This window comes from Malania oleifera, chromosome 8 (genome assembly GCF_029873635.1).
Source record: "Malania oleifera isolate guangnan ecotype guangnan chromosome 8, ASM2987363v1, whole genome shotgun sequence".
In the NCBI taxonomy this organism is placed as follows: Eukaryota; Viridiplantae; Streptophyta; class Magnoliopsida; order Santalales; family Ximeniaceae; genus Malania; species Malania oleifera.
Genome location: NC_080424.1, coordinates 89,629,835 through 89,657,321, shown reverse-complemented (window position 1 = coordinate 89,657,321; position 27,487 = coordinate 89,629,835). Strand labels below are relative to the sequence as shown.

Genomic DNA, 27,487 nt, shown 5'->3' with positions numbered 1-27,487 from the left:
TGTTAATGGTTATTTTAATAATTTTAGTACTATTAGTGTTGTACTGTTGTTACTAGGTGAAAATTAGTAAGGGTATTATGGTCATTAGAATGTATTTGATATATGTTATAAATAGAGGGAGAGGCCTATTGTTGTGTTAGGTCTTTCATTTTACCGAAAATCTCAATCTGATTTATTCAAGTTTGAAAAATTAATCTAATGTTTTTTCAATTATCAAAATCATCTATTGGGCCAACACTAACTTCTCACTTACACATCCTTTTATGCCCGGGCAGTCCTATCATATTATACACACAAGTTGGGCTGCCTAGTACTGCCATCTCATCTTTGACATAGATTACCATTGGTCCCTAAATAATTCTGTTCTAAACATAGACAACTGAAGCTATTGCTCTTCTCTCGATAATTGCCTTTCCCCAATAACAGGGGAAAAAGACGATGGAAAAAACAAATTTATAAAATATTTGTTACATAAATTGTTGGGAAAATGTCAAGCAGAAGAAGTGCCTTATCCATTCCTTGCCTTTATGTTGTTACTCATCTTGATTAGCTGCCATTATTTTTTATGGAAATTGTTGTGCTATTACTGGTCAGGTAATGTTTTGGTACTTAACCGACATGAACTGGTGAAAGTTAATCCTTTCATGTACAGTGCAAGTGTTCCTTTTATTAGCATTATAATATTGTTGAACATCATACATATATATTGGTTTGGGGATAAACTCTAAATTGATTGTCATGCCATCTTGTATTTTCCAATAGATTGAATCCGACAATGTGGTGTTATCACTTTATTCATTGGATGCTGAGTTTGCAAGGCCATTATGGATTTTCGGCATGAATTCTTATGACTTTATTCAGAGCAATGAGGAAGAAAATTTAATTGCTTGCAACTACAGGTGACTTGGTGAAAATTACTACTAGTTTCGCGATCTGTTTTCATATTTTACTTTTTTATTAACGTCTAGTTAGTGCATATTTACTTTGTTAATGTAATTAGTACTGTGGATAATGTTATGCAGGCAGAAGGGAAGATCTTACCTTGGAGTTCTGAATTGTGGACAAAGCTTGCTATCTCTGCTTCATGTTCCTTTCACAGATATAAACAATATTGTAATATAAAAGACCTCAATTCTTACTGGTTCATTGCAATCAAAAATAATTCAAGCAGATAACCTGCTCATAGTTGTCTAAGATGCATTGTTTGATAGTGCAGACTTTGGGGATTGATTGTTTATACGTTGAGGGAGCATCAGCAGTCCATCCATTATCAGTAGCTAAGGTGCTCGATCCTTTTAATCTGTATGGAAACACTAATGTTGAGAGTTTCAAATAGTTAATGTTCAATTTGGTTCCTTAGCATTCCTCTGCGTCTGTGTGTTTGCAGGTAACTTTAGATGAAAATAAATCAAAAGCAGTTGATTTTGATATCGTTTGGTCTTCTTCGCCTGACAGTTCAAAGTACAAGTCATATTTTAGCTTGCCAGAGCTAATTGAATTTCCAACGGAAGTTCCTGGCCAAAATGCCTATGCATACTTCTATCCACCATCCAACCCCATCTATCAAGCTAGTCAGGAGGAAAAGCCTCCACTGTTATTGAAAAGCCATGGTATTTTGTGGTTATTTTTCTCATAGTAAGATTAACCATGTTATTTTCATAATTGCAATTCATCTAGTTTGATGCATCTTTGTTAGAAATGGATCTATCTTGCCTTAGTTACATTACAACTGAAAGTTGTTATGATGTTTTATGTTAAGACACCTCAACCCTGTATCAAGCAACACACTGATACTATTGTAATTTGCACATTTTTTGTGGTGAGTCATCTTTACAGAGTGGGTAGCGTTATATAATTTTAGTTTGAATGGCGCATTCATACAGTTAGCAGGTGCACAAACATGGAAAGGTTGTTAGGCTCCCTTTTGATTGATGAATGAATGTACTCAGCCATGTGCTTATATGTGCTTGTGCACATGTGTGCTTCTGTGTGCATGTGTATATGCACATAATTATGCATATGATGCAGGTTTAATAGCCATTGGTTTTTGAGCCAAGTAGAAGTTTGAAGCAGGCCATGGGGCTGAGCTGCTGACACACTTTTGAATTATTTCATAAACAATGTTAGCTTGATCATCTCCATGATTGGTTCGAAATATATATATTTCAAAGTCTAATTAGAAGCAGAGTGATGGCATGAATACTTTAATGAGAAGAATTCTCGCACTCTGGTAATCATAGACCATAGCTGAGAATGTCAGGATGCCAAGTTATTCTCCATTCAAATTTTTTATTCCATTCTATTCCCATCTCATCGCATTCTGCAAACCAAATGTGATGTTGCTTTTGATTGGGCCATAGGGCTTTTTGTTGAACTGGTAATTTCAGAGTCCATTATTTTACATATTTATTCTGCTTCGGATGAAAAGTTCTTGTTGTTGTTTTTTTTTTTGTATTATTTAATTTAATGTATTGCAGGTGGACCCACAAGCGAAACACGTGGAATCTTAAATCTGAGTATCCAATACTGGACTAGTCGAGGTTGGGCATTTGTGGATGTTAATTATGGTGGAAGCACGGGTTTGTTCTTTGCCTTTGCTGCTGTCTATATTTTTAAATTTTTATAGGGTTTCATCCCTCAATTGTTGGGCTATTAGGCTAGTAGATCTACGACATTTATTGATACCTACTCTAATTTATACCTAACTTTATTTTGCTTTCTATTTTTGTAGTTTCATTAAAACATTGGTCCATTTTTCAGTTAATTCAACCAATTAACAATTGAATTATGAACTTCTGCTAAGTGTGACGTGAAACAAATTTGAAGGTTATGGTCGAGAGTATCGAGAGCGGCTTTTGGGGCAGTGGGGAGTTGTTGATGTTAATGATTGTTGCAGTTGTGCCAGGTTTTTGGTAACACTCAAAATCCTTTTTTGGTTTTTGATAGATGGACGGGCAGTTCACTGTCTAACACATCATAAGTTCCATTTGGTTGTCTAGGTGGACAGTGGAAAGGTAGATGGGGAGCGATCATGCATAACTGGTGGGTCTGCTGGTGGGTACACAACATTAGCTGCACTTGCGTTCAGAGAAACATTCAAGGCTGGAGCTTCCTTGTATGGCGTAAGTGCTTTTTATATAAACTTGGTTTCAGTTTTATTTTATTTGTTTTGGGCTATCAAATTTGATGCATCATACTTGGTTTTTCTAGTGCTGATTAGTTGGGTGATACTCTATTAATATATGTTGGAACATTGGAACAATGCAAAAAAATATGCAAATGAAAATGACTTTGTTGTGCATGAGGGACGGCTATATCTTCCACCAATGACTTTTTACATGAAGTAAACAAGAAATAATTACCTGCATCATGCCATTGTTGTACAATAAAAAATGTCTGTTATGAGTGATGGGTTAATAAAATATTGAAATTGTCTAGTTTGTCATCCTTTCCTTATATATATGTATATAAGATATAACATGTATGAAGAAATATGAAGATTGTGAGCATTTTAGCTCTAATATTACTTTAGTAAAGAAATAGAATATAATCTTCTTGTTATTGTACATGTCAATGGTTGTTTATTCAAACTTTGGATAAAAAATATAGATGCTATTAGAATAAGAAAAAAATATACAAGCAGAAGGATAATAAATCCTTCATCAATGTGGAAAAAGCTGAAACAAAAGGAAGCACAATTAAGATAAAGCCTAAAGGAGCTTTTCAGTCCCATTGCACATCCAAAAAATACATCCCTTAAATCACCCCACTGCGAAAGCCCATAGAGATGCCGTATACTGTATCCTGTCCCAAAGCAAAGAAATATTCAACTATTTTCTGTAAAAATATGCGCATTTTGTTTCAACCAGATACCCCCACAAAACAGCCAACGTAGCAGAACTCCAAAAACCCTACCTGGATCCTTACTCCTCCCAAACCCTCTACAAGAGCTCCAAAAGATCTCCTGGAATCTTCATACAAATCCAATCTTCTTTAAACATATCAAAAAACTTTTTCCATGAAACCCAAGTAAAAGAACAGTGTAAATAGATGAGAAGCAGTCTCAGTACTGTTAATACACGACAAACAAACATCTGGGGACAATGCCTTTAAAGGCCTCCTACTTTGCCACAAATTGTTGGTGTATTGATCTTAGAAGGAACTTTGGCCTTCCAGGTATGACAATGGAGCGAAAAAAGCAAATTAGATATTTAGATTTAACCAGAACATTGAAGAAATATTTACAAGAGAAAAAAAAACTGGAGAATTTAGACTTCACAACTGAACAAAGGGCGACAATCCTCCAAGAGAGAAAGCAAAAAAGAGCTACTCTTCCTCCCTATCATTTAGATTTTTTTGAAGGTGAAAACCTTATAGTATGAGTATTATCACTAGTGAGCAAGAAGGAAGAAATGATGGCATCATGAAACATGGAAAGGCAACAAGTACAAGGAAACAAAATAGATAAGGTGGGATCTCCAAACCAGATGTCATCCCCAAAACAAATATGACACCCTTTACCCAATTTATATCTAGTGCAAGGAATAAATGATAAACTTAAGAAATAAATATCCAAGAACTTTCATAGGAATATCTAGTACCCAAATTAGCATCCTAACTGTTCAAATGCATGTGAAATTTACTAATAATAACTCCGTGCTACAGTGAGCTCACCTTTAAGTGTAACTGCCATACCATTAACCCAAAAGAGCACACCAGCCTACTAAGGCTCAAGCTGCCTTGCTATTTTACGTACGAATCACTTCCCAACTAACTTAATGATCCCTCTTCTCTCCTACCCCAACCAAAGAAATTCCTTTATTATCTTCTCCATCTTATTAGCCATTCAACAGGAATTCTAAACAATGGTAATTAGAACAAATGGATGATGGATAGACATGCTTGAATAAGGGTGATACAAGCACCTAAAGAGAATAAATCATTTTTCCACCCATCTAAATGCCGAAGATTCCTAGTAACTGTACTCACAATAGGATCCCAGAAGCCGAGAGACCGAGGATTACCACCTGAAGGAACTTCTAAGAAAGTAAAAGGCCACTCTAAAATCCGACACTCAGCTAAAGAAGACTACTCCAGAACCCTGTTAGGACTAAGATTAATAGCCTCAATCCCACATTTCCCCAAACTTATTCTTAACTCAGAAACCTGCTAAAATTTCTGAATAATAGTAAGGATATTTACGAAAGTCTCTTGATACCCTTCTAAAAAGATAACCATGTCATCAGCTAACTGTAAATGAGACACATTCACCCCCTCACTCCCTGCCCCAACACCGCTCACAAATCCTGTCCTATCTATCTACTCAAAGCATCCACTACAACAATGAATAGGAATAGAGAAAGCAAACCATGTCTTCTCACTTGACCTCTGTTGAACAAAGTTTTTATATCTATGCGTATTGTCAACAGTGTTTTGACCAGCTGTTTGTTAACTTCCTATTCAGTGTTGAGCCAAACTTGGATAATTTGTTGATAGATCCCAAATTTGAAAGCAGACTTTGCTAGTTGACGCATGTACTAATGGGGAACCCACCTCCTTGCAAGGGCAGCAGGCCTCATGGCCCAAAGAATAGGAAAAGGCTTCTGGCAGTATCATTTCAATCATTAGGATTGAGTGAACTGCTAATGGAATTTGACTGTTTGTTGAATTCAGATCTAGAAGCTAGCTTTTCGTCTGCAATACCAGATTTATGATCAGTCTCATTGAATCTAGTTTTGTCAGCAAGTGAATTACTTTGTTTGGATACTAGTTCTTTTTTTTTTGAAATGTAATGTGGTTCTTATTGACGTAAAGTCTGAAATCCAATTTTTTATATCCTTTATCCCCAAGAAAACTAGGCTTGCAACATCAAGAATTTTTGCCCTATTAGTATGGTGGGTAGTATCTAAGGCTTAGGAAAGCAATTGCGAAGGTCATTGGCCAACACCAACATGCTTTTGTAGCATGAAGGCAGATGTTGGATGCTGCTATTATTGCTAATGAAGTTGTGGATGCCTTTAAAAAGGAAAGGAATAATGGGTTTGCAAACTTGACATGGAAAAGGATTTTGACCACCTGAATTGGGATTTCCTCCTCCAAATTCTCAGAAAAATGGCTTTTGGGGATTTGTGGTGTAGTTGTATTCATCAATGCATCTCAACCCCATGCTTCTTTGTTCTTCTTAACATCTGCCCTTTTGATCTTTTTCATTCTTCCATAGGCTTCAGGCAGGGGGATCCTATCTCTCCCTTACTGTTTATCTTGGTTATGCAAGTTTTAAGCTTGATGTTGAAAAGGTCTTCTAAGGAGGCCTTCTCAAGGGTCTTAGCATTGGAATGAATGGAACGAAAATGGAAGTTTGCCATCTCTTGTTTGCGGATGATAATATTATTTTTTTGAAAATGAGCTCGTCAATCATCAATCTTAGGGGCAGCATCCTCTTGGGTTTTGAAGCAGCATCCAATTTAAAGGTGAATTTGGGAAAAAAAAACATGCTTATTCTTCTTGGGAACATAATGGAGGGGCCACTCCTTGCGGGCCTTTCGGGGTGCAAACTCAGGGCTCTTCCAATTGAATACCTAGGCCTTCCGCTTAATGCCAAATTCAAGGACAAAGGTGTTTGGATTTGAAAGAAAGTTGGCTGGTTGGAAAAGGAATTATCCCTCTGAGGATGGGAGACTTTCTCTTGTAAATAATACTTTATCTAATCTCCTACTCTACTTTATATCCCTCTTTCCTATCCCTTGTTTAGTTGCTAAAAGTTGGGAGGGAACTCAAAAGAGATTTTTTGGGGGGAGCTCGGGGGAGGAATTCAAATTCCACTTAGTAGAATGGGGGTTTGCTAAACAACCTCCTGGGGCTGTTTGGTTCATGGCGTAAAAAATATTCCCTTGTGACATTCCTGGGAATCTCATTCCTCGGAGTGGGATGCTTGGATCATGGGAATATTTTTGTTTGGTTTGTGTTGTGTCACTCTTAGGAATGTACACATGATTCCCATGCCAATATTTGGTTTAACATGGGAATCTTGGTAGGCACTTCAAGCAAGGAGTTCCATTATGCACTTGACATGTGTAACCAATATACAAAAAATAATTATATTTTTAACAGTAAAACATACTAAGAATATGCACTTAATTTAATACATATCCTTAACTTTTCAACAATCATAAATTTAAAACAATATAACACTTAAATAATCAATTAACCCAAATATTTGAGGGCAATATAGTGTCCACATATTAACTATTATATTAAATTATTACAACACAATAATAATGTTATTTTTATTTTATTAATAAGTTATTATTTTAAATATAATAATAGCATGTTCTAATAATAAATATTATAGGGGCATTGTTGCCTACCCATCAAAATGATGGGTGCAAATTGGTCCAAAAAGTATGATTCCCATGGGAAATGAGATTCCCATGAAACTTACTCATGGGAGATGGCGGGAATAGGATGCCCATGTTTCATGAGAATTCTTTCATTCCTAGGAATGCGAACATTCTTACCATGTCAGATTTCCACGTTTAAACAAACATGAGAATGTGATGCCATGGACATCACATTTGTGAGAATCTTAAAAGATGCCGCGAACCAAACACCCCTCCACGCTTGGAGGTTTTGGGATTAAATCGCTATGTACTTTTGAAAAATGCTCCTTGGTAAATAACTTTAGAGATTTATGAAGGAGAAGGATAAATCACTGGATGCCCTTTAATGAATTTCCTTTTTGCTGATAAAAAATGCATTCAAGCCCTTTTTTGAATAGGATTATGTTATGATGAGCTCCATGAAAAAACTTGTTTACAACTTCTGTGACCTTGTCTTTCTATCTGTTGGGTAGGCTGAGTTTTTGAGGTCTGAACTGATGAGGTGCCCTGCCGATGAGTTAGTGTAAAACTATAATTATCTACACTTTACCCAAAAGTGGAACTAAATGGAAAGAAGAAAGAAGACAAACAACTTGTTTAAGCAATTTTATGCAATCCTCTGAATATCTTTCTAAATTTCAATTGCATTTAGTTTCTTGAAGTTCTCAAAAACGTTGGATTTGTTAATTATTTGCATGTAAAATCATTTTTCATAGTTCGAAACATATTATTATGACCCTAGATGTATTCTCCATGAAATTAAAGATTTGACAAGTTTTTAATCTTATTGGTTTATGAACAGGTAGCTGACTTAACCTTGTTGAGAGCAGAAACTCACAAATTTGAATCTCATTATATCGATAATCTTGTTGGTAATAATAGAACTACATGTTTTGTGCTAATTGATTTTTGAATTTGAGTTCATTACATTTAGTATTGAGGCAATTCTTGATTTCTGCAGGAAGTGAAAATAATTACTTTGAGAGGTCGCCCATTAATTTTGTAGATAAGTTTTCCTGTCCTACGATTTTATTCCAAGGATTGGACGACAAGGTATGTGCAATACCATGTTTATGATTTTTTTCCCCGTTTGAATGTCATATATGCAAGAATGATAATTAAGGGGATTTATCAGGTTTTGAACTATGGATATCAGAGAAGGATTGTTGCAAATAGTAATTGCAGCTGATCCTTCTGAGTGTGCATAGACAAACTTGAACAAGGATGATAGTGACATTTGGTTAGCATTGTCTAAGCAAAGATTAAAATATCTAAAATGGATTTGATAAAATGTTTATGTTGCTCCTGGGTAAGATGCATATTTTGCCATCTGAGCACAACCAAACTACTAGAAAAACAAGGAAACAAACCTAGCAAACAAAAGTATAAAGTAGCAGGTTACATGGACGCATTCATTGTTAATCAACTACTTGGCCTTTTAAGCATGTTGGCATTGCCAATCTGCTACAGGTCTGGTGAGAAAATATCCACCCACAACCAGAAGTGCTTAGCCATTAAAGGTTCCCAATAGATGAACACCGTAGGCAGTAAGCACTAACCTATTACCATTGGCATCCAGTAGAGACATGTGATTTCTGATAAATCTAGCACATTTAACGGGAAATGCAGACATTTCTGTGCTTGTTGCGTAAGTGCCTTGAAAATGTTGCATATCATTTATGATCCTACTTATAGAAATGAACCCCACGTCTCCAACCCAGAACTTCATTTTTAAGAATTATTTATGTAGTTGTTATTACGTAAGACACATGAAGCAGTGGAATAAGCTCAGGTGTCCTTTGAAAGAGCATTTTCCTGGTTTTCTTAGTTAGCAAGGTCTTAACTTTCAATATCGACTGAAATTTTTAAGGCTACAAAGATGCAGAACTTCTGATATAAGTTTTGATATCAATGTCAATTTTGATTTTGATTTTAAAAAATGATGGAAATTACCATAGTTGTCAAATTGAGATTTGAATAATAGTGAATCGAAATCCCAATTTTCTTGAATCGAGAATCGAATTCCAAATGACTTGCATATATGTATAAGAAGTAAAATAGTAAATAAATTGAAATTTCAACAAATATGGATCAACCATGTTCATAATTGGAATGGTGCTTGCCTAAGCAAGTTTTGTAGGTCTAAATCCTACCATGGTCTATTTAACTCGAACATATATTGATATAAAAGGGAAAACTAGCCATATAAACCAGATATACCATCATCTAATCATTCCACCTCTATTAGGCATATAGTTAAGCTAGTTTCTATGAAACTATAACATGTGTTCTGTGACTCAAAACTGAAGCACTGACTCTTAAGAGTTCAAGATGCACTAAAAAATGAGATAAGGACCCACAAAAAATTTTTAAAATTAAAAAATTTATGTTATGGTGTTAGTTTACATGTTTAACAATAAAAGTTCATGTGTATTTCTTTAAAAAAACAAGGAGAGCAATCAAGAAAAAATTAATGAAAAATTGAACTTGGTTTTTAAGGGAATGAATCAATAAAAAAAAAAAAAAAAAAAAATTTGAACTTTATGGTGTTTGATAAAAAAAAAATCATTTTTCATGCATGGGCTTTCTCTAACAACTAAAACAAGATAAAGTAAATAAAAAGCATAAACAAAACTATTTAAAATATAAAAACTTATAAAAATCAGACCTTTAAATTTGAAGAATGAAGGCAATGTGCCAACCAAAAGCTCACCGACCTAGTACTTTGGTCTTCTTCTAAACACTGGTTTCTGTCTCTTAACTCTGGTTTTCTTCTAATCTCATCCAATGGCAGAAAACAAAGGTGCAGAATGAGAAGGCCAACAGGCTTCTTTCTCCATCTTGGAGGACCGAACTCTTGTACATTGAAAATAGAAGGTCATTGTGCAAAAAAACAAATGGAAGTTTAAAGAAGTGTTTAAGTTGGGTTTTAGAAAAATAGGATCTGAAACTAATGATTCATACGATTCGATTTGATTTATTGATTCACCTGTTGAATAGTATGATTCACCTTGATTCATAGCCTTATGTGATACTCCCATATGATTTGAACTGATTTATGCCTTCCTCAGTACGAATTGTCTGATTTGAATCAAGCAGCGTGTGATTCTAACAACTATAGATATTACTATTAAAGTGTGATTTTTTTTTATATGAAACTTTAGAAATTGTCAATGAACATTGTAATGCAGGATTTAGAACTAAAATATTATAAATGAAATACATCAACGGCACGTTTGTGTTGTATAAGGTGCAGTAGTTTTAATATAGAAGTTATATTAAACATATTCAGTTAAATGAAATTCATGAATTAGTTAAATATTATTTATTATGTGGATGTCAATAATTTAGCTATAAATGATGAAATAAAATGTTGTATAGCTAATATCTGACTTTAATTTCCGTACAATTTCAAAAGTATGAAAGCTATCATTCACAACCTTGCAATAATGTTTAGTTTCAATAATAAAATAAGATTAATCAAGAGATAAATTTCTAGTTAGGCTCTGAATATCAAATTTTAATTTTGAGAAAATTTTTTTTTGTAGTTAAAATTTTGCTGAAATTTTGAGAGTTTGATAAATTTCAGATGATTTACGGAAATTTCAATAAAAATTTCGTTAGACAGACACTTCCATTTTGATTTCGAGAGTGATGGAAAGCAGTAACAACAAATTGTGTAAATTTTAAGACCATGTTTATATGATTAAGTTGCAGAAACAATGTTATTCCTAGGGTTTGTCAAGTATTAAATGAATGAGATAGCAACACAGTAACAACAAATGAGTGCTTACTTGCAGAAGTCCTAAACAAGAGAAAGAACATTTTTATCTAACTTTTGATGGATGAAATGATCATGTACCTCTACCTGTCGTCCTGTTTTTCCTAAACAAGAGAGAAAAAATATCAAAACTTCTTCTTTTGATGAGCAAAATGATCATCTACCCCCAGCTCTCCTTCCGAGTACCCTTTAGTGAAGATTGCTGCTGTGTTGATCTCAAGAAAGATTGCTACTATAATAATAGTTTCTTTTCCTCTACTCATCAAAATATTTCCACTAGTCCTGTGTCTAGCTTTCTTGAGATGCTTGTTCTTATATTGATGTAGCTACAAGTTGATTTGGGAAAGCTTCTAAAAATTGCGGTACCCTTATCTTCTGACTTCAACAAGAAATGTTGAATGGAAATATATATTGATTTGGGAAGACTTCTAAAAATTTCTGTACCCTTATCTGCTGACTTCAACATGAAATGTGGCAAGGAGTGTATATATATGATTTCCTTTCTAGAAAGCCACAAATTTTTTCTGATAGAAAGTCACCTTGTGTCTATTTAACTCTGTTTGGTTAGTAAAATGGGCTTGCTTTTGTTTTGTGTGTTTTCTTTTAATTTTGAAAAAAACTAATAGATAACAATTAACATTCTTGTATATATTGGAAAAATGGCTTACAGCCTTGTGTGCTTGAGATGAATGCAGAAAGCCCTAAAAAAGGTCTTAAGATAGGAAAATTTCAATTACCATACATAACCCCTCAATATCCTTGGAGATGGGTCTCCTTGAAGTGGGAATGAGTGCGATTGGCAATTCCAGTCTAACCATTCCTACTCCAAGGGAATTAGATTGTTTCACTCCCTTTCTTGCATTTGCACCATTTAGGAAGAATCTCTATTATTAGGATATTGAAGGTGTTTGTTTTATTTTTTTTTGGTTTTTTGGTTTTTTGGTTTTTTTTTCCATTTTTTATGTTTTTTATGTTTTTTTAAAATTGTAATAGACGGGACATTGCTATTTTGAAACATAAATACCCATTCCTTCCATCGTGATTGCTGTTCCTCCTGTGGGAATTCCGATCCTGATATCCCAGATGGATTCCCACTATAATATTGGTCAGTCCTGCAAAACTCATTCCCTTTTCCTCATTCCCATTCCAATTTCCGGACAGCTCCTTAAATTGGGGATGCAATTTATTTCAGCGTGCACGAAGAAAATAGTTCATGATTGATGGATCTGTATAAATTAAATAATATGAAATAGATAATGTTAATTATATAGAAAGAAATTCATCCTTTCATTTTCTATAAATAATGCTGTCTTGGTGATTCCATTCTGCAAGTATCCCCAGCGTGGAGTTCCAAAAAAGTAAAAATAAAAAATCACATCAATATGTTCAGGTTGTGCCACCAGATCAAGCTCGTAAAATCTACCGAGCATTGAAGGAAAAGGGTTTGCCTGTTGCTCTTGTGGAGTATGAAGGAGAACAACATGGTTTTCGTAAGGTTTGTGCTGTTTTACATTTTATCTAATCACAGTATTTGTGAGAGGACAACAGTAGAACTGATCAAGTAACACACACAGGCTGAGAACATTAAATTCACACTGGAACAACAAATGGTATTTTTTGCGCGTTTGGTTGGACACTTCAAGGTGGCAGATGAGATTTCACCAATTGCCATTGATAATTTTGACTAAGCCTCTGCTGCAAGATATCCAATTCACTTTCTGTATTTCTGAATATATGAAGTCAAGATTTTTGTGCAATCTGAGTTTTGCCAGAGCAGTAAATTTGCTTGTGTTCAGGAAGTTTGTGTACCTGTTTTTATAGAAAGATGGCAATGATTGGGCTTGAAACTTTGTAAATGAGATGTGCGTTGACATTGAATGGGGCAACCACTTTGCAGTTCTTTAATCTTGTTAACTCAAACTCTACAATTATCAGTTTGATTTTCAATCTTGTTGTGTGACAGTAGAGAAGACATTGTTATTGTTTAATGAGTTGATAGACATTGTTCTTCTTGGTCCGATGGATGTCTTCTTTACCTGTATGCCTGCTATACCATCTGGTAGTTATTTTCTATGTACATTCCATAGCTTTCAGTTGAATAAGGTTCTTAACAAAATATATCAATGTAAGTCTCCTCCAAATGAGTTTAAATTCAGTTAGTCTCATCTGCAAAAGTATAGTTTTGTGGGTTCGCCATGTCTGCCACATTTTCTTCTTCTAGAGTTACATATTGTTCATGTTGATGGCAAAACGAAGGTGACTTTCAAATTTAAAAGTACCTAGGCCTTGTTTGTTTTATTGTTAGTTGCGGAGTACTAAATGAAACTCTTAAAGATCGGATAAAATAAAAAAAAAATAAAAAAGATCAATGGACTGCATACTGACGGATTAGTATTCAAGAAATTTCCTCACCAGGATTCCACCCTTCCTGATCAACAGGTCACTGAAATTTCCAACTGATCGACAGATCAAGAATTAAAAAAAGTAATCAAGGAAACAAAATCAAATTTTCAACAATTTGAATGCAAAAATATTTCTTCACATTTTCCAACATTTTCCCTAACAATCAAACAATCAATTCACTAGGTCTGTGATTTCACTACAGTAGCAGAGAAATTGTTGCCTCTTGATTCTTCTTCTTCTTCTTCTTCTTCTTTCCACAGAATTCACAGAAAACAAAAGCAAACTCTCAACTGCCTGATATTTGCTCAAAAAATTACATTGGACAACCAAATCGTAAGCCTAGCCACTATTGCACAGAATGTCTCTCTCTCTCTCTCTCTCTCTCTCTATATGTGTGGCCCATTGCCAGTGGCTGTAATGAAGCTCCTTTCTCATGGTGAAGTCACCATTGGATCAACAGATCAAGAATTAAAAAAAGTAATCAAGGAAACAAAATCAAATTTTCAACAATTTGAACGCAAAAATATTTCTTCACATTTTCCCTAACAATCAAACAATCAATTCACTAGGCCTGTAATTTCACTACAGTAGCAGGGAAATTGTTGCCTCTTGATTCTTCTTCTTCTTCTTTCCACAGAATTCACAGAAAACAAAAGCAAACTCTCAACTGCCTGATATTTGCTCAAAAAATTACATTGGACAACCAAATCGTAAGCCTAGCCACTATTGCACAGAATATCTCTCTCTCTCTCTCTCTCTCTCTCTCTCTCTCTCTCTCTCTCTATGTGTGGCCCATTGCCAGTGGCTGTAATAGAGCTCCTTTCTCATGGTGAAGTCACCATTGGATCAACAGATCAAGAATTTTAAAAAGTAATCAAGGAAACAAAAATCAAATTTTCAACAATTTGAACGCAAAAATATTTCTTCACATTTTCCAACATTTTCCCTAACAATCGAACAATTAATTCACTAGGCCTGTGATTTCACTACAGTAGCAGAGAAATTGTTGCCTCTTGATTCTTCTTCTTCTTCTTCTTCTTTTCACAAAATTCACAGAAAACAAAAGCAAACTCTTTACTGCCAGAAATTTGCTCAAAAAATTACATTGGACAAAGCCAAATCGTAAGCCTAGCTGCTACTGCACAGAACATCTCTCTCTCTCTCTCTCTGTGGCCCATTGCGAGTGGCTGTAATAGAGCTCCTTTTTCATGGTAAAGTCACCATTGGAGACCTGGTTGAAAGAGATGAACGAGTGAAGGGACGTGGGAAGCAGGAGAGGGATGGATTTGTCCAAATTGGTTCTTAACGAGCTGCTAAGTGAATCAGTGATGTGTCCAACACTGATTTGATATGAGGGATTTAGAAATCATTAAGAGGCTCCATTAAGCATGATCTGCCTCTATTCAGAGGCCATTTAGTGCAAACAAACATCTACTTAGTAAACCATCCGCTGATTTTAATACGAAAGTAATTTTTTCTTTTAAAAATTGCATTTTGATTTTAGTGAAAGCTTCATTTCCTGGCATTTTAAAGTTGCTGTTAATTACAAAACAAGTTACAAGTTGTATTTAGTTTCTCTGCAGGTGAACCATACACAGTTTGTTCCCTTCCTAACTGCTCTGACATACATCAAACTGTTAGGAATATACGAACAAATTTCGAAACCTGTGAGAAACAAATAGAGAAAGAATAACGCCAAAGAAAAATTCAATCACACGCACAAGACAATATTTACGTGGTTCGGCAATTTTGCCTACGTCCACGGAGTTGCAGGGATTTCAATATTATCAGGAAGAAAGCACAGAGAGTGTGGCGATACAATTCTCTCGCTCTCGTTCTCTCTCGCGGTTACAACCACTTTTTTTTTTTAAAACCCTAATCACCCGAAAGCACCCTTTTATATGTTGCGCCTAGGGTTCCGTTCCGAACGGGCTCCAAAAATTTTCCCCGAGGGCGTTGCCCCCGGACCCCCACAAGTACAGCTTATACCACTTAGTCCATGAGCGCTACGGTTTTCGCTCCATGGACTAAGCCTTAGGATAAAAATCTCTAATTAAATAGAGGTCGGATCATCATCCAAATCAAAACATAACTAGGCTCCACAAAAGCCCAACACAAACATCTTGACTTACGTGATAATATGAATTCTAACCTGCAACATGAAAGTGTTTCCATTATATATGAACTTTTCAGTTTCTAGTTTTTGGTGATTTGTCCTGACACCTGATAGCCCTAGGTTTTATGATCTGTTTTAAATTGAATTGCAGTAAGAGGTGTCTGTCTCTTGCTCCCTATGAGATCTTGCTTTGAACCTTGCAGTTTCACTCCTATTATTATATTTTGTCTTCGGCTATTCAGCCGACTTCCAACTCTTTTTCTGGGCATTAACCACCAAAATATTGACTTTGGGACTCACCCCTTACAAGTTGATCATATATTACAATTTGTGATGGATTGAAAGTTCTGACCATGCTGACTGGAAGGGAAAAAGTTCCTTATTAGGCATGTACACCAACCTCTACTTGTATTTCCATTAACTTTTTCATGTTAGGATAACAGCTCCCTTGTTTTGTAATCAAGCTGGCCACATGGTAGTTGGATAGTAGCCATGATCCTATTAAGGTCAGAGGTATGACATGCAGACATCTCAAATTTGGTTTGCTTGATAAAGCCTTCCAGTTGTTCATCTCTTGCTTAATGTGCAATAGCAAACTTTACATGTGTCCAACACCCCCTTATGGAATTGTCAATAGCTCTAGAAAGTATGAGGTGCCATCTTGTGACATATTTGACTTCTTGGATAATTGAGACAGCAGCAGCTGTCCATGGATAGGTCAATATTTGCTTTCTTGACTTCTGAATGTATGTATTTCATTTCAATATTCGACAACGTCACCATTTTTATATGACAGTAATATTATTTAAATTGCCATTTCTTTCTCTTATTACTTTTTTATTTTTAGATATTTTTTATGATATTTTTTCTTTAAGCGCGTTAGGATACCCAACTGATGAGTCAGGCTGTGCCTGGTACAGGTTAGTTCAACTTTCATTTGATGAATTTGACACATGCGTGCGTGATGACCTCCTAATTTTGGCGTGAAAGCATATTGTGTTCCTGCTCTACCTTACCAAGAAACTGGTGATACAAAGATTATGATTTATGCGTAAATAATTTAGGAAAACAAAAAAGCCATGGAACATAGAATATGAATCCTGATTTTGTTCTAGTACCTATGATATCTGCTCTTACATTCTTACAATTACAAGTGTATACTAAAACAACAGAAGGAGATCAATCACCCCTCACACCATGTCCTTAACTACATGCAGGATGTTGAATGATGATCAACTTAGTTCCTCCCGTAAAACCCCCATGAACCAAAAAGATAAAAATTAAAAAATAAAGAAGAACTCAGCCCCTCAGCTGGTAATTTGATGCATATTGGAACAGATTATGACCTTTACAACAAAATGAAAAAATATTTTATGAGCGAAACATCAGAGGATTCATTTACGTGTAGCTGAATTGAAAGGCAGTAGCCCCAAAATACCCTGCTTGTAAGGCAAGAAAGTTTTCTTCTTCAAATCCGCCGACACTGCCCGGTTTGCTGTGTAATGCAACTCGTGTGCTGAAACTGGTCCCCTTCTCCTTGAACTTGATCCTGAACCAGAGCTGTCGGTGGACCTGAAGCTTGAGTTCTTGCCGTCCTCATGCTTCTTGAGCAAAGTCGTGTACTTCTTGAGAGGATCTTTATCTGTTGCTCGTCCTTCCGAGGCGCTCCGGAACAGTAAGAAGTCCTTCAGTTTCCATTTTTTGTAGCCCTTGGAAGACATCAATGGTGTAGCAGCAGCAGTAGTCGTGGAAGAGGAGGAGGCTTTTGAATTCATTGGAGACTGATTTGTGTTCTTCAGCAGCACTTCGTCTTCCCACGGATTCTCGGAGTCCCTGAAAGGAGAGAGCGATCGTGCTCCTCTACGGCCCGACCCTGGGGATGACGAAGTAGGTACTTTCTCCCTTCCTCTTTCGTGTTCTGTCCGCTTGCGCGTATTCTCAACCGCTGCTGCAAACGGGTCGAAATCTTTCTTCTGTTTCGGTGAGAAAGCATCTCGGATAATCTTTTTACCGTGTGATAATGGCGATCTCAGTGACCTCGGAGATGAAGCTGGACTCCTTCGGGTTGCTCGCTCATTCTTCCCACCAATTTGTAGCCTTGGCGGAGGCTTCAGAGGCCGAATTTTGCCACCATCAAAGAGTTCTTCGGCCGAGCGAGAAGCTCCCTCCGAGGCCTCGCTAAATTCAAATGCAAACTCATCGTCAATGTCGGCTGCGACTGTAAACTTGGGTGTCCCTGGAGTTTCCTCCCAGTCGAAGGGGATGGCGGAGGGGGTCCCGCCCCTTCTGCTGCCGCTGTTCATGGAGAACTCATCGAAGTCGCGGTAGAAGTCAGAAAGCCGTGTAGGACTCGTGGGAGCACTGAGATAGAATTCGCCAAAGCGTTTAGGGGTGGAAGGAGCGCTCAGGAATGGCGAGGGAAGGGCACGGGCACCGTTGAAGTCGAAATTCATGGGTTGTGTAGGTATCATCACCTCCATCTTCATCTGTTGCTCTCTATGCTTTCTCCCGCTCAATGGGGAGGGGATTCCCAATCTGGTATCAGCGAAAGGCTCAAACAATCCCGGAGGTATTTATAAAGAAGATGATAGGGGGGGAGGGAAGAGTGAGGAAGGAGGAGAGAAGGGAGCATGGCAGACAAAGACAAAGAGAGAGCTAAAAATTGTTGACCAGGGGCGTCGTAAGAAGCCGCCTTTTAATACTATACGCAAAGGTAAATTGCGCTGCCGGAGCTGTGAACTTTCCATGAAAGGTCTGAACCCAAAATAAAGATAAAATGGTGGGGCTTAGCGTATCAACACTTCATCAACTGCGTTTTCACCTGTCACCTTTCATTTAATAAATACAAGTAAACCAACAACTGCTGCTACTAAGAGAATTCAAAACACGAGTGTGAATAGGCTTGGGAAGCAAGAAATGTCTCAACGGGGCAATTAAGCACACCCAATATATTAATATCCACTAGGAATTTCTTTAATTTTGATTTTGGGATATGGCGAAAATGATTCACCATTTTATAGAAATATAATAATTTATAAAAAAACTGTGGTGTCATTATTAAATAAAATGACATGCCTTGTCCTTAAATATCATTATTTTTTTAATGTAAATTATGATTTTTTTTATTTTTTATTTTTCAGTTTGCTTTTTCTTTGTTATACCTAGGGGCTTAAATGTAACAAACTTGATTTCAACAAACACTTTATGGATTTAGCTTACATCCATTGCATTATATATATATATATATATATATATATATATATATATATATATATATCAAACAATAAATAAAAATTTCAATTTTACACATGCTTGATATTTAGTCTTTAATCATTTTATAATAAAATTTTATTTTTAATGGTACTTGATAAAGAGGGAAAATAGAATGAAAAATACAATTTTTATTATTTTTAAAAAATAAATTTCTTGATAAAAAAAAACCTTTAAAAGATAAGAGGAGGACTTTATTGGTGGCTCGTGGCCCTGAAAAAAATTCCAAATTATTTTCCGGGGATTATTAGGACTTTGAAATTTCTGAGCTGTTCATTGTTTAATCATTTTATTGGGAGGTTGAGAGGTAATGACATGTGCTTAAATTTATAAATTCATGTTGCGACTAATTCATGGCTTTCTAGATGCACTGCGCACTTGCTGGGTATTTGTTTACAATATTTTGGGCTTATGGCCCCAACATCTCTCTCTCTCTCTCTCTCTCTCTCTCTCTCTCTCTCTCTCTCTCTCTCTCTCTCTCTCTCTCTCTCTCTCTCTCTCTCTCTCTCTCTCTCTCTCTCGCGCATGACTTTTTTGAATTGGACACTCAACTAATTCACCATGATAAGAGACTCGCCCCTCTACCCATTTCCACTTAAATACAAAGATAATTTTTAAAATGGAAAGTTATAACCCTTAAGAATCGAACTCTATTCATTTAACTCGAAAAGTCTTGAGTTTACTACTTGAGCCACCCTTGAAGGGAGAAAGTCTTATTTTTAGTTTTTTTTTTTTTTAAAAAAAAATAACTCAAGCTGGAGTGGAAACTTGCATTGTACTACACACTCGACACAATGCAATCATTCATATAAGCAGATGGGTTGGGTAAATCTTAGCAAAAATATAATTAGCTCATGTCGTTCGAAGAAAAATGTTTGCTATGGAATAAATTGACAATCTATAAAATTTTAAATAATTTGAATAATGAAAGTATTCTAAATTTTGTATAATTTGAATAATAAAATCTAGCATTAATTCTACAATGTAGCATTTTTACTTTTCCTTCAATGCTCAAAAGTGAGCCTATTGGCTTCTATCCCGCATGTGTTGTTAAGAAAATAATAAGGAAAAAAAAAAAAGATAGCGAATGAACTAAAAGGAACAATATATTCATCATAATTTATTTATCGCACGCTTTAAGAAAATGTTTTCTATGTGAACTTTATAGAGCTAAATCATTTAAGATATCAATACATGTCACTTTTTTTTTTTTTTTTTAAATTTTAATTTTGTAAAAGTGTATCAATTAGATGATTTATTACTTTTTAGTTAGTTTTTTAAAAATAAAAATGACTTAAAATAGTTGAAGCTTTAATTTTATTATTTTAAGCCAAACTACCAACCAACCACCACAAATAAACAAAACAAATACAAAAATGCTTTAAAATGTCTGCAAAGGAGAATGGAGAGATGGAGCATATAGCCAGAGGCTAGGTTTGGTCAAGCAAATTTTAGTTGAAATAAAGCACCCTTTGCCTTTTTGAAGGACAAATGTTTACTACAAGCTTGAATTGGTAGGTGACTGTGTTTAAAACAATTTAATTATAAAATTTAGTAATCCAACCTAGTGGTATGATATTTTTTTCTTTTCTTTTGAACGGGAGATTATTTACTTGTATGTCACATGGGTTCTCGAGAAATTCAAGGAGGATAAATAAGATAAAGAGAGAACAAAAAAGGTCAAGATGTTGACTATAATTTATTCAGTACACATTTCAAGAAAATACAAATTACGTGGGCTTTATATAGCTAAATCATTCAAAATATTATTCATATTTCAGCTTTTTTGAAAACATGTCGAGTAGGTTGTTATTATTATTATTATTATTTTGGTTAGGTTTTTTCAAGAAAAATCAGACTCAAACATAAAATATTCCCCATCTTTCTTTGAGAAAAAAATAGTTGCTACCTGACGAGTTATAAAATCTTAAATGCTTTAATTATAGTCTAATTTTCCAATTGGCAGCACAAATTGTTTTTTTTTCTTTATTTTATTTTTGATTTTTGGAAAGCGAGCTTATTCACCTGTACCTAACATTGGTTTTCAAGAAAAGTAAGAAGAAAAATAAGACGAAATAGAAGTAAAATGGTCAAAATATTAGCTGTAACTTATTCGTTACGCATTTCAAGAAAATTTGCATTATGTGATCTATACATTACTAAATCATTTAGGATATTAATACATTTTTATTTTTTAAAAAATTATTGAGTAGGTTATTCGTTATCTTAAATAGTTTAACCATAAAGTATAGTTATCTATTCTAGCAATAATTTTTTTTTGCTTCCCTTGATCCATTTGGACGTCCTGTCAAGTTTAGCCTACATAACTTCATTATTGCTCATTCTAAATTCATTTATGCTCATTTTCAAGGAATTTGAAACTATTGAGAAATTAGCATCCTAATATTATCCGCGCGCGCCCGCACACACACAAAATATGAAAATTAGAGAAAAATCAAAGAGAGAAGAAGAACATGAATTTACATGGTTTGAAAATATGTCTACGTCCACGAAATTCTCGTGCAATTTCCATATTAATAAAAAACTGCCTTTTGAGCTATTTCAATCCTAGTCTATAATGTGTATATATAACCCATATGAAACCCCCTAAAATACCTTCATATGATCTACAATTGTATGTATTATACTATGACTCTAACATACTACATCGTCAGGGCCGGCTTTGCCTTTAGGCAGTTGAGGCGCCCACCTAGGGCCCCCCAAATTTTTGGAGCTCCTAAATTTTTTCTTAATATAGTAATATAGTTTTTGGGCTTCAAAATTTTTTTTAATTAAATAATGTTAACATTATTTATTATGCTCTATTCCCATAATTGACTTCCCAACTAACAAATAAATGAAATTATATTTTAAAATATAAAATAAATACAATTTAATTCTTTTTTTTTTCAAGTCTTATACTTTCCAACTAACAACTTTATTATATTTCTAATTATCTATTACTCTCTCATCTCTCTCTCTTAGTCTTTCTAAATTTTTTTTTCGCCTCTCACACTCTTAATTAGTGATTTTACATCTCAAAAAGTTATAAAAATTAATTTAAAATAAAAATAAAAATTAAACAAAATATTAAGGGTCATTGATTAAATCATTCGCCTATGATCCCATATTATGAAGAGCCGGCCCTGTGTATCGTACCCTCATGTGATATACAATTGTATTGCACCATGACTCTAACATACTGCACTCTCATATGATATACAAATGTATTATACAGTGACTTGAATTTGTAATCATCTTTAATTGTATACCTTCGGAACATGAGTAACAATTCAACAATCTCTACCTTGACGAATATTTACCCATTTGGAGCTTTCATACTATACCCTCTAAATATGAACCACAACTCAACATTCTCCACCTTGGCGAATATTCGCCTCTTTGAAACTTTCAGACTATGCCCTTTGAATATAAGCCACAACTCAACAGAAACCTTAACTTTAAAATTTTATCATCAAATGATAAGCTATCTCTTAAAGTTATGTCTGATACATAAAATGTGTATGTTTGAAATACAAGCCATAACATACGAATTTGATTACTTTTAAAAGAAGCTTTGCTATTCTAAGGTAAATGATAATATAAACAATTTTATAAATCCATTATAGGGAATAGGTCAGGAATGACTACTCTTAATTTCACTCTCAAAATTTACCATTTTTCTAAAATTATTATATTATATATATATATATATATATATATATAGATTAATACAATTTTTTTTTCATAATTTTATTTTATTTATTTTAAAAGTAAAATTTGCACGAATCAAACATTGTTAATATATAACATTTTTTTTTTGATTACATAGGAATTCCAGCCACTAACAAACTCTTCGGACTCCTTGGTATGGTACCAAACATACGGATCAGCGTCTCCCCCTAGGTTTCGCTGATCAAGTAAAGTCTGGAATGCGGAGACGGCTTTTGTGTATCAGTTGGATGTTCAGCCAATTCGATCTCCGGGACACATCTCCATTATCATCTACGGTCCTCATGAGAACTTATCCGACGTTAAATCTTGTCCTATATTTATTACTTTATAATATTTATCTTCCCAAAAAATTATTAAGTGCTTTAAAGCGTGCAATCATTATTTTACACGAATGTGACCATCGTGCTAATAAGTTTTACCATAAACAATGAGTACATGCACCGTGTGCATCCTTTACTTTTCTTAACTTCTAAATTAGTTTTAAATATTTTTTTTATTTAAATTAATTATCAAGCACACACGTGTCTGTTATGTTTCTTTCATTTATTTATTTTTTAATGTTGTACTTTCATATTTTTAATATATTTAATAACTTAATTAAATTATCATTTTTTTTTATGTATTTAAGATTTGCTCCCAATCTTCCTATATGTTTTATTGACTTGTTAGGCAAAATATACTCAATTAATAATTATTTCTTTAAAATTTAGAATTTATATATGAATATTTTAAAATTTTAAAAAATAAATTGAAAAGCAGAATAATAAATTATAAATAGTTATAAGTTGACTATGAAATGTTTATTTGTTAGTTAAAAGTACTTAGTATCATAGCCGGACAAATTCACTAATTATTTTTCATAATACAACTAATTCTTTTTTCTATGTCTCGCTCTCTCTCTCTCTCTTTTTTTTTTTTCATTGTGAATTATTGTAAGTTGTTGGAGCAAAATATGGTCAAGTAATTGTAATTATATTAATTTTAGATTTTGTATAGAAATTTATTTAGGATATTAAAAATAGATATCATGAAAGGAGTTTTAAATTTATAAATAATAATGATCGAGTTGGTTATAGGATATTTATGTTTAAATTAAAAGTAGTTATGGTTAGTTATGAAATTTTTTATACATTTTTAACCTACTAAATTTGGTTTATATTCAACTAATATGTATATAAGAATATTTTATACAATTAATTAAAATAAATTAAAGTGGGAGAGTATAAAAGATGCATTTAAGAGTTTTCAAGTTTAGGAATTTCATATTTGAACTTGAACGGATTGAAATTAAAGTCAATATAATTTTGTATTATCTTTTATTCAAATTAAAGTTTCAAACTCTAAATTTAGTTTTGAACACAAAATTATTAAAGAGTGGGCACTGTTCATAAGGTTCGAAAACATGCCCAACTGATGAGCATTGCTAATGAGACCACTTGAGAGTGAGCACGATTCACTAGGAATGACTCAACTGATAATCACCCCTCATGAGGCTCGAAGACATGCCCAACATATAAGCACTGCTCATGAGGCAACTTAAGAGTGAGCACGACACACCAGGAATGACCCAATTGATGAGCACCTCTCATGAGGCTTGAAAACATGCTTAACTAATAGGCACTGCTCATAAGGGAACTTGAGAGTGAGCACGACACACCAGGAATGAGTTGAATAAATGAGATCATCAATAGCGGCTTGAATCAAGCCATCCTCCCTAAATACCAGCTCAGATTGGGTTGAACAATAAACGCTGACTCGAATTGAGCCGAACACCAAACACCGACTCAGATTGGGTCGAATGCCAAACACCAGCTCTGATTGAGCCGAACGTAGACACTGGATCAGATTAAGACGAATGCTAGACACTGGCTTAGATTGAGCTGAACGCCAGACATCGGCTCGAATTGGGTTGAATGCTAGACACCAACTCAGATTTAGCCGAATGCTAGACACTAGCTCGAATTGAGCCAAATGCCAGACACCGACTCGAGTTGAGCCGAACTCTAGATGTTGTTTGAATGCCAGATACTAGCTTGGATTGTTCCAATTGCTAGATATCAGCTTGGATTGAGCCGAATGCTAGATACTAGCTCAGATTGAGTCGAGCACGTGACACCGACTCGGAATAAGTTGTCCACCCTCAAAATTGGCTTGGATGGAGTTATTCTCATCAAAAAGTGGTTCAGATTGAGCCTTCCTACCTTAACATCAACTTGAATTGAGTCGAATGCCATATATCAACTCGGATTGAGCCAAATGCTAGATACTAGCTCAGATTGAGCCGAGCGCATGACACTAGCTCAAAATAATTCGTCCACCCTTAACATCGGCTCGGATGGAGCCGCATGTAGGACACTAGGCCAGATTGATTCGTGTGTATGAAATTGGCTCGGATTAAGTCGAATGCTCGACATCGGCCTAGAATGATCCATTCTTAAAAAAAGAAAAAAGAAAAAAAAAAGAAGGGGTTCACGAGCCAAAAACATGGAAGATTGCCTAAGATCATAAGGTGACTCAACATACTCTCGATTTTTCTAACTCAATTCCTTTTATTCGATAGTAAAAGAGGGGGCAACTAATATGGTCAAGATTAATGGGTATATAAACAAGGAGTTACAATCAATAAATCACCAATACTCCCCATCATAAATGTCTCTAAATTAATCCATAACCCTTGTAAACAAAATAATGTACCTATAAATATTGAATTAAAGAAAGTGTTAACTTTAGTGTATTCCCAAGAGAAGGGGGGAGGGGGGTGAATTGGCTATTTAAAAATTACTTCCTAGGTTAAACTAGATCAGCAGTATTACGCAACCTAGGATCTGTCTATGTAATAATAAACCCAATCATTCACAATAAAACATACATGCGTAGTAAATATAAATTGCATAAATATAAACAGTGCATACACGATATGTTATCGGGGTTCGGCCAATACTGCCTACGTTCCCGCCTCTAGCTTGCAAGCTCGAGGATTCCACTAATGCTCACTTAGCATGTGAAGCGGCACCGGTTACAACCAGGTCAATTAGCGGGGCTGACCTCAACCTACACCTTACCAGGATGGTGCACCTAGCTTTCCTAACCAGATCTAAGCCAATCCGAGACTATTCAACAGGGTTAGTCTCCCTCTTCAGGCCTGTGCTTGGAATACAACAAATGTGAAATATAAATTTTTGCATACATAGAAATATGCTTCTTACACTAAGTAGATTATGTACCACTAAGCACAGTATAATTAATCAATCAATGCATCTCAAGAATGTATGAACTATAAGCTCCGTGCTTTACGTGTGCAATCAACACTCAGAATAATGATTTTATCTAATCAAGCACAAGAGTGTATTTTAGAATAATCTTTGAAACTATGTATCACTATATCTCAATCACAAGTTTAGGGTTTCAAAGATTTCTACCAAGGGTATTCTAAATATCTCTAAATAATACTTTCCCAATATTCAAGCACAAGAAGATATTTAAAAATAATCTCGTAAAGAGATTTTTGCACACACAAAATACAAGCCCAAATGAGTCTTGCAATAATAATGCAAAGACCCACTTAGCTATAGGATTTTTCCCACAAAAGATTTATCAAATTAAATTGGTGGAAAAATCCTTACTTAACCTTCAAAATGAAAATCAAATATCTCAAAAAAGATTTTCAAAAGCTCAAGCACAAGAGGTATTTTTGAAAAACAAGTTTTATCAAAAATATTTTTCTTCACAACACAAGACAAGCTTTTGAGTCTTGTAATGAGAATGCAAAGACTCACAAGCTTAAGAAGGTTACCACCAAATGAATTTATGAATTAAATCACTGGGAACACCTCTAGGCTTACTCTCACTAAAATTAAAAATCAATGCACTTATATGAGAGTATAAGCACGTAGGAAGTATACAGAACAACTCAAAATACTCTTTCTCAAAAGGATTTTGCAATAGAATGATCAATGGAAGAGTGTATGAATTTGACTATGAAGAATATGGAAGTAGGGAAGATTTTGGCTAGTAAAATTTTCAGAGAATTTTTTACTAATCTAAAACCCTAATCATCCCTTAATTTTGCAATGAAAGACTATATATAGAAATGAGAAGAATTATAGTTGTTGAGGACATATAAGGTATTATTAGTATTGTTTTAAAACGATCTAGCACAATTAACCCCGTTTAAAAAATTTAACTACGGTAAAAAAAATTTCCAACCTGAGAGCAGTGGTCGACCGGACTTGAGGTTCGGTTGACCAAGTGACAGAGTTCGGTTGACCGTGCAAAAAATGATTTGAAAGTTCGGTTGGCCAGACTAAGGGTCTCAAGGGCGATTTTTCCAATTTCGCCCAGTTCGGTCAAACAGATGATTTTAAGCTATGAAGTTCAGTCGACCAGACAGTTGGATTCTCCCACGTGGGGGTTCAGTCGACCAGGGCATTGTTCGTATATTTCTGGTCGGTGGATCGAGGAGTCAAATGTTGACTCAATGGGAGTTTGGTCGACCAAGTTATATGAACTTGGCACGGTATGGTTGACCAAGCTATGGTCAAACTGTTGACCTCTGACTGGTTCAGTCGACCGAATGCTTTTATACATTTCAGTTCGGTCGACCAAACATGCATTTTTAATGCATTTCGATTCTAATCCCCATATACAGTAACCCTATTCATATAATGATTAATGTTAAGACTATAGGACATGTTTTTATGAAGTATGAGGAGTCCTAAGGTTAGTCTAGGTCTTTTGAGGACACCAAAAAAATTCGGTGCCGGTGGTGCCCTAATGACATTCGATTCCCTATGGTCTTTTTAC

At 34.8% G+C, this 27,487-nt stretch overlaps 2 protein-coding genes across 2 annotated transcripts in view; one reads left to right on the top strand and one right to left on the bottom strand.

Moving 5' to 3' along the window:
- The window catches only part of LOC131161527 (uncharacterized), a 51,703-nt gene extending 38,525 nt beyond the window's left edge, over positions 1 to 13,178 (top strand). Inside the window, exons 8-18 of the mRNA XM_058117348.1 lie at positions 763 to 899; positions 1,023 to 1,113; positions 1,217 to 1,282; positions 1,388 to 1,610; positions 2,478 to 2,579; positions 2,827 to 2,912; positions 3,000 to 3,122; positions 8,182 to 8,251; positions 8,341 to 8,432; positions 12,551 to 12,655; positions 12,735 to 13,178. Coding sequence (XP_057973331.1) covers positions 763 to 899; positions 1,023 to 1,113; positions 1,217 to 1,282; positions 1,388 to 1,610; positions 2,478 to 2,579; positions 2,827 to 2,912; positions 3,000 to 3,122; positions 8,182 to 8,251; positions 8,341 to 8,432; positions 12,551 to 12,655; positions 12,735 to 12,848 — 1,209 coding nt within the window. The 3' untranslated portion in view covers positions 12,849 to 13,178. The remainder of the gene's footprint in view (positions 1 to 762; positions 900 to 1,022; positions 1,114 to 1,216; positions 1,283 to 1,387; positions 1,611 to 2,477; positions 2,580 to 2,826; positions 2,913 to 2,999; positions 3,123 to 8,181; positions 8,252 to 8,340; positions 8,433 to 12,550; positions 12,656 to 12,734) is intronic.
- Positions 13,179 to 16,761: 3,583 nt separating this feature from the next.
- Positions 16,762 to 18,346, bottom strand: LOC131161526 (uncharacterized). The gene has a single exon (XM_058117347.1). It carries the CDS (start codon positions 18,163 to 18,165, stop codon positions 17,074 to 17,076), a length of 1,092 nt encoding a protein of 363 aa, XP_057973330.1. The 5' UTR covers positions 18,166 to 18,346; the 3' UTR covers positions 16,762 to 17,073.
- Positions 18,347 to 27,487: the final 9,141 nt, after the last annotated feature.